Source organism: Dasypus novemcinctus, chromosome 23 (assembly GCF_030445035.2).
Source record: "Dasypus novemcinctus isolate mDasNov1 chromosome 23, mDasNov1.1.hap2, whole genome shotgun sequence".
Lineage (NCBI taxonomy): Eukaryota > Metazoa > Chordata > Mammalia > Cingulata > Dasypodidae > Dasypus > Dasypus novemcinctus.
This window is the reverse complement of record NC_080695.1, coordinates 37,808,588-37,821,039: the sequence shown is the minus strand read 5'-3', so window position 1 is coordinate 37,821,039 and position 12,452 is coordinate 37,808,588. Positions and strand designations below refer to the sequence as shown.

Genomic DNA, 12,452 nt, shown 5'->3' with positions numbered 1-12,452 from the left:
CACAATAAAGTGAGTAGCACAATAAAGCGAGTCAAATTACTTCGTTTCCCAGTGCACTTAAAAGTTGTGTTTACACTATACTGCAGTCTATTAAGTGTGTAAAAGCATGTTTTAAAAAAAACATAACAAGTAAAATGTGACACTAAGTTGAGTATATGCTTTTGAAAAAACAGTGCTGATAGACTTGCTTGACACAGGGTTGCCACAAACCTTCAATTTGTAAAAAAATGCAGTATCTGCAAAGCGCAATAAAATGAAGCAATACCGATATTCCTACCAGATCTGTAAGCATTCAAATTAGTTATCTCCCCAACTTAGTCTTTTCCCCAAGTTGCTGACATCATCATCCACTAAGCCAGAAACTTCTTCATCTCCTAATCACATATTCACTTAGTCCTGCTCATTTCTTTCTCCTCCTAAATCTCTCCCCAATTTATTCACTCCCATTGCCAGTGACACAGGTCAGACCCTCATCGCCTCCCTGCCTCCCCTTGGCCTCCACAAATAAATTTTTCACACTGCAGCCAGAGTAGGACTTTATCACCTCACTACTCAAACCCTTAAATGGTTCCTTCACTTGCAGAATAAAGTCCAGGTTTGTTAAAATTTGTCACAAGCTTCCTGGCTACCTCTCTAGCTTCCTGACTCTACTTCCCACAGCAGAAATAATTTTCTTGTAATACTCATCTTTTGTACTGGATACCATGTCCTTCCTTTCTGGAATATTCTTTGCTTCTTCTTTGACCTGGCTGACTCTAACCTGTAGGACTCCGCTAAGCTGTCATCCTCCATGAAGTTTTTCTTAACTGCCTATCCTTTGTACTTCCATAGAAGCACCCTGAACACACCCTTTAATTTAAATACAGCATTTAATTTATTGCTTTATATAAGTCTCACCCTCTAGACTGCACTTCCCACACCTACAATGTCAGCTCAGGGTTTGTTCAGTCACAACTGACTGGAGTCTTTGATTAGCTCGAACTAGTTTTCCTAACTCTTAAATTAGCAAAATATATGTTCCTCAGGGTTCTTGAGTAAATTGAATCTTTGTGAAAAGTTCTCAATTATCTACTATGTGCGAGCAAATAAAATGTCTCTCATTTGAAGTTAGAGATGAATGGGAGGCTTGTATGCAAACAGATTGAAGGGTAATAATGTTAGCAAAACCATTACAGTAAATTTTAAAAGTGTATTTAAAAATGAAGTACTTTTTGATAATGGATGTTGGTGAGGGTAGCACAAGTGAATATGACTAATGCCCTTGAAAGGTTATCTGACTGGATGAGTGGAAAATTTACGTTGTTGTATATATTTCCACAATTAAAAAAAAAAAAAGAGCAACTAGAGACAATGACAATCAGATGCGATACATGGTCCTGGACTGGACCTAATAACGTAGGAGAAAAGGCCCAAAAGGACATTTGGGGCATAAGAAAAATTGGAATATAGACTGAAAACTTTAAAGATTTTTTTTTTTTTTTTAGGTACGGGGGCCAGAAATGAAACCTGGGACCCTGTATGTGGGAAGCCAGCGCTCAACCACCAAGCCACATCAGCTCCCCGGAGTTGGTTTTTCATTTGCTTGTTGCTTGATTTTTGTTTTTATTAATAGCAGGCACCAGGAACCAAGCCCAGAACCTCCCATGTGGGAAACAGGCACTCAAACACTTGAGCCACATCCGCTTCCCAATTTTTTTTTTAATCAAGATTTATTTCTCCCTACCCATCGTTGTTTGCATTTTCTGTGTCTGCTGTGTGCTGTTCTACTCTTTCTAGGAGGCACTGGGAACTGAACCTGGGACCTCCCATGTGGGAAGGAGGTGCCTAATCACCTAACCTCCCTGCTCCCTGCTCTATTGAGTCTCTCATTGTGTTTCCTTGCTGTGTCTCTTGGTTGCGTATTCTCCTTGCATCATTCTGTTGCGTCAATCACCTGCACCAGCCCATCGTACCAGCTTGCTGTCTTGCTAATCTTCTCCAGGAGGCACCATCCGAACCCAGACCTCCCATGTGGTAGGTGGGAGCTCAGTTGCCTGAGCCACATCCTCTTCCCCCGCAAAGTTCTTAAACTTGATAATTCTACCTAAGGTACATAAGAGGACATCCTTGTTCTTAGGAAATGTACATGGAAGTATTATGAGTTCAAGGAGCATGATGTGTATCACCAACTCTTGAATGTTTAGAAAATGAATAAAAAGATACAAATAGATACATAGATGGATAGAATTATATAGCAAATGTGGCAAAATGTTAAAATTAGTGGATCTGGGTATTTAGGGTGGGAGATGAGTGCTGGAGTACTATGAAGGGGTTTTATATTATTTTTTCAACTGTCTTATAATTTTTAAAAAACTATTCCCCCCTTCCCTGCAGATGTCTGCATTTGCTGTTTTATCTCTGAATTTGCGGTGTGCTCTCTGTGTCTGCTCATCTTCTCGAGGCATGGGGAATCGAACCTGGGACTTCCCATGTGGGAGAGAGACACTCAATCGCTTGAGTGACTTCAGCTCCCTGGTTTATTGTGTCTCTTTGTCTCTCTTCTTTGTGTCTCTTTGTTGTGCCAGCTTGCCTTCTTCAGGAGGCCCTGGGAACCAAACCTGGGACTTCCCGTGTGGTAGAGGAGCTTGATCCACTTCCCTATATAGGATTTTTTTTTTAAGATTTATTATTTTCCCCCCTTCCCCTCCCCCTGCCCTGCTGTTTTTGCTGTCTGGTTGTCTTCTCTTCTCATTTTCTCTCCTCTAGGATTCACTGGGATTCAGTCCTGGAGACCTCTGATAGGGAGAGGTTCCCTGACAATTGAGCCACCTCAGTTCCTGGTTTCTGCTGTGCTTCACCTTGACTCTCCCCTTGACTCTCTTTTAATGCATCATCATCTTGCTGCATTACTCACTTGTGTGGGGCACTGGCTCACCATGTGGGCAGTTGTGCAGGTGCTGGCTTGATACGCTTTCCTTTTTTTTTTTTTTTTTCACTAGGAGGCTCCAGGGATCGAACCCAAGTCCTTCCATATGGTAGGCAGAAGCTCTATCACTTGAGCCATATCCACTTCCCTGTCCTGTAATTTTGAAATTATATCAAAATAAAAAGTTTAAGAAAAAAATGAAGTATATTGTAATAGAACAAATAGTTTCATAATATAGATTATGAATATATACTCTGAGTAAGATTAGGCAAATAAATATTTGTATCTTAGCATAAATTTTCCAGTGACACCACAGAAGAGGACTTTAAAAATTTCTGTCTCACAAATCACTCAGGCAAAGATGAAGATGACGCAATCAGAAAGCTGTGTCACTGACTCAAAAAAATGACTCTAGTGATGATGCAGACACTGGTATTAAGGAATCATATGAGAATGAAAAAGAAACCACCATAGTCCTTCTATATTAGCATCTTTTGATGTTATTTTCAGTATGTATACAGAAATAAATATTATAAATAAGATAAAGTCTATTATATCTTAGTATAGTTAACTGAATTTTGGCTAAGAATTCTAATTATATAATAATAATTAGTTCTTGTTTCTGAAAATGATCTTAATGGAACAGGAAAAATAAGCCAAGCAGAAGTTATCAAAATAAATATTTATTAACATTGGAAGCTTAAACCAACTGTATAGACACCTTTTAAAAGAAAACATGCAAATGTGGGGAAAAATCAACCCCAAATTCCTTCCCCCTCAGAAGTATAAGGAAACATTCAACATCAGTAGGGCTACCACCATCATAATAAAAAACCAGTTTGTCTCAAAGAATAAAACTATTTCAAATGTTATCTAGATATTTCTCTTTACAGTTACAACTCCAAAAAGTATTAAGAGGCCAAATATACCCAGAAACTGTGCTTTCACTTTATCTTAATAGTAGTTGTAAACAAATATATTTCCATCTTTCTGTCCAACCAGCAAATGAGAACCTGTCCCTGACCATTTAACGAAAGACCAATTTTGATCAGAGATAGGTGGAAGGAGAGCAGTGCAATGACCTAGAAGTAAGTCCCAAATGGCAATTTTTCCAGAAGTCAATACTGCTGCTGCAAAATTATCTTTCACGTCACCTTCCAAGAACCTAATATCAGAGAAGAGACAATAAAAATCACAGAGAAGAAAATAAAATTAAACAATAACAACAAAAAACAGGTCACAATCACACTTCCTAAAGTAGTAAGAACAAAAATACCCCATATTTAGAATTTTAGAAGACTACTGGCTAGTCTGTTGCAGTTTGGGATATAATCACATTTTATCTGGTCTTTGTTAATCTCTTTGGCTGCATCTATTACCACTCTCACTCTAAATCATACTGGCCTTCCTTTTAGTTTACAAACCAGTCAAACTCAGTCTCACCTCAGTGTCTTTGCTTCTGCTGTTCCCTCCCTGGGCAGGCTCTATCCCCAGACCTGTGCATGGCTGTGTTCTTGGCATCATCCAGGACTATCTCCTCCTTAGAAAGGTCAGACCTAATGACCTAGTGAATGAGTGTATATATATATACTCTGGCCCTCTCTATCCTATTACCTCTTTCTGTTGTCCTAATACTTTTCCCTATGTGAGATTATTCCTTATTTTGTGGGTGTCTCCCCCACAAAAATATAAGCATCATGAAAGCAGAAATCTGGTCATCTTTTTAAAGGTAGAGGTTCTGCAGTCAGCTACCTGGGTTTGAATTCTAGCTAAAACTTAAGAGCTATGTGACCCTGGGCAAGTTACTTACTTTATCAATAAAATAAGGATAATGCTAATAGCAACTACTTCATAGGATTGCTCTGAGGATAATAAAATAATTCATATAAAAAGCACAGCACAGTACGTGGCACACAAGAAGTGCTCAATAAAAACCAGCTATTAGTATTACTAACTGCCCTGTCATGAGCATCTTGCAGTAGCACCATCCGGTACCTGATTAATACCTGGCATGTAGTCAACCATCTTAATATTTTGTAAGTTAAATGAACAATCCATTTTATCCCTGGATTCCACCCAACTTTGTGTTGCTAATTCCTAACTCATCTTATGAAATTCCATAATGCTTTCTTTGACAATCTCTCCCTAACCCTTCACTGCCAATTAAGGTGCCCCTCCATCCTTTGTGGTCCCAAACAGTTCAAACTTCAATCACAGTACTTTCTGCCCTACAAAGTAGTGACTAGTTTTCCCTTCTAACTTTCATGAAGTAGAAAAAGTAGTATTTCCTACAAGGTTGACACCAAGTAGGCTTTCAAGGTTTCAAGGAATGCTTCTAGAAGGTCCAAAGAAACATGCATTGTAACTATTCAGGATCCTTATCTTTGTAAATTATTAAAGTTAGACTATGATTTTGATTTACCAGGTCTATTTTCAATCCTTGCCGAGTTCAAATACTAATAAAGGCAGTGTTTAGGAATTACATGTTGAAATATGGCACTACTTCAAAGCTCATACAGCTCAGAAAACTCTTAGGATGCTGATTAACTGTGTTATTGATAAATAGAAAAATTTATCAGTAGATAAATATCAACTGCCAAGATTAGGCTGATCTCAAGTGAGATTTCCAAGTAAAGATGTCTTCGGAAAGAACATTTAAAATTTTAATCTTTTGTAAAGAACATTAATTTTAGGGGCTTCATAAAGAACATTACTCTGTATTTAAAATGTTTTGTTTATGGAAAAAAGATGGGGTCTGAATATACATAAAATACCTATCTAATCCCGTCCTGGTAGGGATTAGGAAATAGCACATCTGGAGTTTGACTTTCAAGTCTGATAAATTTCATTCTACTTCCTACCATTCTTACTAGGATGTGTAGTATTTTGTGTTTCCCATTCATCCAAGTGACACAAAAATACCTGTTTTTTAATTTGCTAAAGCCTCTTTTAAAATGTCACACCCACTGAATGGCAGTCTCAGACACTTGCCTTCCAGCCTGCCCCTGAGGAAGACAGTAGAGCATCACACCCACACTCAGGGCTGTCTTAGGGTTCATCACAATCAGCTGAAACACAGGGCTTCCCAATGACTCACTCTCTTTGGCACAAGGATGTCTCAGAACAACAAACAGGAGCCCCTAATTTAGAAGGAAAAATTAATAACCAAATAAACCATCAAGAACATGCTGGGAAAAAGAAAGGGCAGGCAAAGACAAAACCAAGAATAACAGGAATTTTCCTAAGTCCCCAGGATTTAATCACTGGATTCACTTTTTTTCATGTAGGACTTGCTGAGGTTATCACTAATCAGGACTTCTTTAGCACAGGGCATCCAAAGTTTGCAGCTGGTCTTGCCAGACATGAATCTGGCCAAGATATCTGCACCACTCCTAATTTCCTCCACCTTAGATACTACTACATCTCATGCCATCTATCTGAATTTATGTTGGCAGAGGGAAAGAGGTCATATAATCATGTGGAAGGAATCCTCAAATTAGAAGTGTTCATTTATAAGTTGGTTTTTGAAAATCCAGAACACATTTCTCATAAATGTAATCTTGTAAGTGATGATTGGATTCTTAGGCCAGTCCACAACAGCCTTTTTTAAAACCGAGACATTGCTACTTACTATTGAGAATAAGAGTGACAAAGATACTGTGGGAAAATGAGTTAAAGAGCACTCCCAGTTTAAAAATGGTTATATATTAATAATATTAGTGTATGTGTACAGTATATGTGTGCATATATATCAAATTGTTATAAGTGGTTATCTGTGAGGGTGGGGTGGGAAAATTAATTATAGGACTATTTCAGGATTAATAACATTTATTTTCTACTTTGTGTATTTCTGGAATGATTAAATTTTTATGATGAGAATGAATTACTTTTGTAATTGGAAAACAACAGATTTTAAAAACTCTATGTGCCATATAATAAGCTAGGGGTTGGCAAATTACAGCTCATGGGCTAAATAAGGCCTGCTGCCTGTTTTTATGTAGTTGGTGAGCTAAGAAAGATTTTCACATTTCTAAATGGTTGAAAAAAACTACAGAATATTTCATGACACATAACAATTACAATGTAAATCTTAGTGTCCAGAGATAAAGTTTTATTGAACCACACAGCTATGTCCAATAGTTTATTGTGTATGACTGTTTTTATATTACAACAGCAAAGTTACATAGCCGCAACAGACACCAATTGGCCCACAAAGTCGAAAATATTTACCATACGGCCCTTTGAGAAAAAATTTAACGATCCTTGCACTAAACTATCAATTATTATACCTAGAGGTTAGTTTTATGAGAAACTTTTACTATCTTAAATATTTCTGCCTTGTTTCAATTTTTTAAATAGCAAATAGGTATTATAGTTAAAAAGATAAAAAATGATTTAAATTTAATAATTCTAGATTCCTCTTATTTTAAGGAAGTAAAAAGTTAGGCCCAAGATTATGTGACTAATCTAGCTGAATACGACTTTTGAGATCAATTCCATAGATCCTGCTAGACCAGGGAAAGATGCTGTCAACTCAGGCCATCACTGAGGCTGTCTCTACCCAATCAGTCTCTACACAAGCACTGAACCTCCTGCTCTTGCCTCAGCAAGCTAGTGTCTTCAAAAGTTGACACTCAAGCAGTTATTCCCTGGACAACTACCTTAAACTTGTTCAGAAGTCAGAATTAGGCTATGCGCTAAGTCTATTAACACAATAACTAAGAAACTGTTTCTATGTAGGAACTCTAAAACCTAAGAGAGAAACGTGTCTAGGACCATTTAATCATTCTACCTAAGGGTATACATTAAAATATCAACCATTTATGACAATGAGCTTGGACATCAAACCTTAATAGGCATAATATTTCTCAGCACAAATTCACTTGAAATAAATATCCTTAGGTCCTACAAATAGAAAATTTACCAAGCAATCACATGGTACCAACACGTATTTTCATCCACAAATTTCAAGAAAGAACAAACATTGCTATCTAAATGCAGTGGTTTAAAGCTGTATATACCCCAGAAAACCATTTCATTTATCTTAAATTCAGAAAGCACATTAATCAATGGTATGTAGTATAATCACAGAGTTGCATATTCATCACTTCAATCAATATTAGAGTGTTTTCATTACTCCAATAATTAGAGAAAACAAGAAACAAAAAACAGCAAACTCTACCCCTTAATAATCACCTCAATTTCTCTATCCTTCCTCTCGTATATATCTGCTATTCTGTTTCTGTCTAATTTATTTGTATTTATATTTTGTACAAAGGAGTCAAACAATATGTAGTACCTTTTGTATAGCAGAAAACCATGTTCTTATATGTAATCTATTCTGGTGGGTGTGAACCCATTTTACTAGGACCTTTTTTTTTTTTTTAAATTTATTTTTATTTTATCCCCCCTCTCCACCCCCGTTGTCTGTTCTCTGTGTCTATTTGCTGTGTCTTGTTTCTTTGTCTGCTTCTGTTGTTGTCAGTGGCACGGGAATCTGTGTCTCTTTTTGTTGCGTCATCTTGTGTCAGCTCTCCGTGTGGGTGGCACCATTCTTAGGCAGGCTGCACTTTTTTTTGCACTGGGTGGTTCTCCTTATGGGGCACACTCCTTGAGCGTGGGGCTCCTCTATGCGGGGGACACCCCTGCGTGGCATGGCACTCCTTGCGCGCATCAGCACTGAGCATGGGCCAGCTTCACACAGGTCAAGGAGGCCCGGGGTTTGAACCGCGGACCTCCTATGTGGTAGACGGACGCCCTAACCACTGAGCCACGTCCGTTTCCCTACTAGGGCCTTTTGATGAGGTTACTTCAGTTAAGGTATGGTCAACCTCAGTCAGGATGGGTCTTAAAATCCTATTACTAGAGTCTTTTGTAAGAGAATGAAATTCAGACAGAGAGAGAAAGCCATGGAAGCATGAAGCTAAAATCAAGGAAAGCTGGAAGAGAAGTGAGATACCAGCCAGCAGGCACAGCTATGTGCCTTGCCATGTGACAGAAGGGCCAAGGATTGCCAGAGCCAGTTTTCATGAAAGAAGCACTGCCTTGATTTTCCTGGCCTCAAAACTGTAAATGATAAATTCCCATTATTTAAGCCAACCCAATATACAGTATTTACTTAAGCACCCTAGGAAAGTAAAACACTAAATTTTTTGGGGAAAAAAAAAGGCAAGAGGGAGGGTCAGTTAGTTATTACTTACTTATTGCTCTCAAAGTGGTCCCAGCAGATTGAACTTACCATTTCAGAATAGGCTTTATGACAGATTGAAGCTTGGTAGGAATCACCAATGTGCATCTTTTTCAGAAGCTGCCCAGTTTTTAAATTCCTAGACACCCAAAATAAATAAGCTGATAACACTCCTAGCAAGCTGATTTTCACACAATATTCTTATTTATCATTGCATCCTTTAGGAAGTGTAGCCAAAGGAAAAAGTAAGGCATGTAGCACCTTAATTTTGTTTAATTGCGCATTAAGCTAAAAATAGAACCACAGGTTAAGTTTGCCAATAGTTTGACAATTTAGCCTTAGATTGAACCTGCTATGCCACTAATAATAAATCTCTCCAAATTCCATGAGAAAAGTTTTCTATTATCTCACTTTGCCTAGTATTAATTTCAGGCAAATGGTACAGGCTCTATCATTGTGATTTTTTTTTTTATTAAAATTACTTATTTTTAAAAATTACATTCAAAAAATATGAGGTTATCATTGTGATTTTGTAACACTTATTATTATGCCTAAATGGTCAGGAAACCAAATTTGGTTGGTTGAGAGACCAAATTGACCTATAATTATGTGTCTATAATGTATGTTTGTGAACTATTATATATGAAACGCCAAAGGATTACATTTAGGAAGAGGGGGAAACTAAGAGGTGGGAAGAAGAAAGGGAGATAAGGAGTATACATGGGGCGGGAAACGGACTTGGCCCAGTGGTTAGGGCATCCGTCTACCACATGGGAGGTCCGCGGTTCAAACCCCAGGCCTCCTTGACGCGTGTGGAGCTGGCCCATGCGCAGTGCTGATGCGCGCAAGGAGTGCCGCCCCACGCAGGGGTGTCCCCCGCGTAGGGGAGCCCCATGTGCAAGGAGTGCACCCGTAATGAGAGCCGCCCAGCGCGAAAGAAAATGCAGCCTGCCCAGGAATGGCGCCACTCACACTTCCATGCCGCTGATGACAACAGAAGTGGACAAAGAAACAAGACGCAGCAAATAGACACAGAGAACAGACAACCAGGGGAAGGGGGGGAATTAAATAAATAAATATTTTTTTTTTTAAAAAAAAAGGAGTATACATGGGGGAAACAGATATGGCTGAAGTGACTGAGCTCCCGCCTACACATGGGAGGTCCCGGGTTTGGTTCCCGGTGCTTCATGGAGAAGACGAGCAAGACAGTGAGCTGGTGCAAAGGGCTGGCACGGCAAGCTGATGCAACAAGATGACACAATGAGGAGACACAAAGAGGAAACATAAAGAGAGTAATATACATAGGAAAGTTTTATAATAAAGTACTGGGGAAGTGCAAACTGAATAAAAGAAAACATGGACGCCATAACTGTTCTCTGAATGTAAGAGGAGTGGCAGAGCCAGGTGAGAGCTATCTGTGACGTTCTGATATGCACTGCTTGTTTTAGGAACAAATGGGCTAGTTTGGTTGGCCCAATACAGAATGGAAATAAGGCTGGAAATAATAGGTAAAGGTCACTTGGTGGACTTTAAAGGACAGGCTAATGATTTGGACACAGGCTGAATATGACAGAGAACAATTCAAAGTTTTCTGTTTGGTCCTTAAAAATTTATTTATTTTTAAATTTTTTATGGAAGAGAGTTTGGGTGGGTTAGGAAGAAGAGTATTTACAAAATAATAGTACAAAAGATGGTCTGGAGGTTAAGTATTGACTGATAGCAAGGAGACCAATGACGAGATTATATTAGTAGTATAGGAGCTATATAATCAAGATCTAGAGTATTTAAGCAGCAGAAAAGAATAGAAAAGACAACTTCTGAAAAGAACACTGTCCTCATATAAGACCTCTGTGCAGAAACCTTGGGCTTTCTCCGTTGTATTCAACTTCTAGTATCTGTCTGCTTATGTTCGCAGTCTAGTTCTTTCAGTTATTTTTTTATATTTTGTCCAGAGTTTATAATTATTTGAAGTAGTCAAGTTGATCCAACAGAAGCTACTCAGCCTCTAACCAGAAAGAGAACCAATTGTACATTTCTGAAAATAATAAAATTCCACTTATTCTGCTGACCTTTTTCACATCTGAATTAATACGATGTTCTTGTTGAGACAGGTAGATAGCATTTGACAAAAAACAAAACAAAACTGTGTTTACACACTCTCTCTCTCTTACTTAATCTTCACAATTACCCTGTGAAATCTGGGGTACATTCACATATTACAGTAAGGAAACTGAGGACTCAGAGGGAAATCTTACCAAATAACAATGTTGTTCATTATGGTGGTACCAAGGAGAGCTTCTTGCATCCCTTGAACCTCAGCAAAAGTTAGTATAGTCTCTTCAGGAGGCATCAAAAACTGTTTTTCTTTGATTCTGCATTTAAATAGTATGAAAATAAGTACTTTGCATTGAAGCAGTTTCTAAGCAGGCCAAACATAAATTTTTAAACTATGAATAATGAAACTAGACTAATACCAAGAAAAAAAGTTCAAACCAAAAAAATATATATTCTAAATTTTCTAGGATCAATGTGATACTTTCTTATTATTTACCTGGCTATCTTATAAGCACTTCAAATTCACCATATCCAAAATCAAACTCATAGCTTTATCTTTAAAATTGTATTTTTTTCCTGCATTTAACTCAACATTTATTTATTTATTTATTTATTTATTGCACGCAAATCTGTGTTTCTTTTTGTTGCATCATCTTGTTGTGCCAGCTCTCCGTGTGTGCGTGCAGGCTGAACTTTCTTTCGCGCTGGGTGGCTCTCCTTATGGGGCACGCTTCTTGCGCGGGGCGCTCCCCTGAGTGAGGCCACCCCCGTGTGGCATGGCACTCCTTGCGCGCATCAGCACTGTGCGTGGGCCAGCTCCACACAGGTCAAGGAGGCCCGGGGTTTGAACCACAGACCTCCCATGTGGTAGAAGCACACCCTAACCACTGGGCCAAGTCTACTTCCCCCAATATTGACTTAGGTGACCAGCCCTGAAACATGGACATTGTCCTTGTTTCCTAATCACCCCCACCTCAACTACCAAGTCCTAATTATTTTATCTTCTTCTTTCTCAAACTTTTCTGCTTCTCACCATCACCATTAACACTTTGCTAATTTAAGCAAACTGTCATTTGTCTCTTGCTTAGATTACTTCAAAAGATGAATAAGAGAAACAAGGGCTTTGCCCTCTCTTATTAGGAAAGCCAGAAAAATAATTAACCACAATCAAGAGTGATGGATATATTATAGATACAGAAAATGCTGTGAGTGTTCTGTCTTCAACATGGTGAGGAGGTATGCAGGTATACAGCTTGAGAGCGAGCTCAGAGCTAGGGATAGATGTGGGCAAGCCATTATACCTAG

At 38.5% G+C, this 12,452-nt stretch overlaps 2 protein-coding genes across 3 annotated transcripts in view; one reads left to right on the top strand and one right to left on the bottom strand.

Annotated features, from left to right (window-relative positions):
• Positions 1 to 3,582, top strand: part of UBFD1 (ubiquitin family domain containing 1) — a 38,919-nt gene extending 35,337 nt beyond the window's left edge. The window contains exon 7 of one of the 2 annotated variants that reach the window (XM_058286275.2): positions 1,485 to 3,582. In XM_058286275.2, the coding sequence (XP_058142258.1) occupies positions 1,485 to 1,793 (309 nt within the window). In that variant the 3' untranslated portion in view covers positions 1,794 to 3,582. The remainder of the gene's footprint in view (positions 1 to 1,484) is intronic. The other variant, XM_071211244.1, reaches the window with a different exon arrangement.
• Positions 3,573 to 12,452, bottom strand: part of LOC101419590 (partner and localizer of BRCA2) — a gene marked incomplete at its 5' end in the record, with an annotated part of 13,005 nt that continues 4,125 nt past the window's right edge. Inside the window, 4 exons of the mRNA XM_012523414.3 lie at positions 3,573 to 4,070; positions 5,897 to 6,045; positions 9,144 to 9,231; positions 11,348 to 11,464. Coding sequence (XP_012378868.2) covers positions 3,860 to 4,070; positions 5,897 to 6,045; positions 9,144 to 9,231; positions 11,348 to 11,464 — 565 coding nt within the window. The remainder of the gene's footprint in view (positions 4,071 to 5,896; positions 6,046 to 9,143; positions 9,232 to 11,347; positions 11,465 to 12,452) is intronic.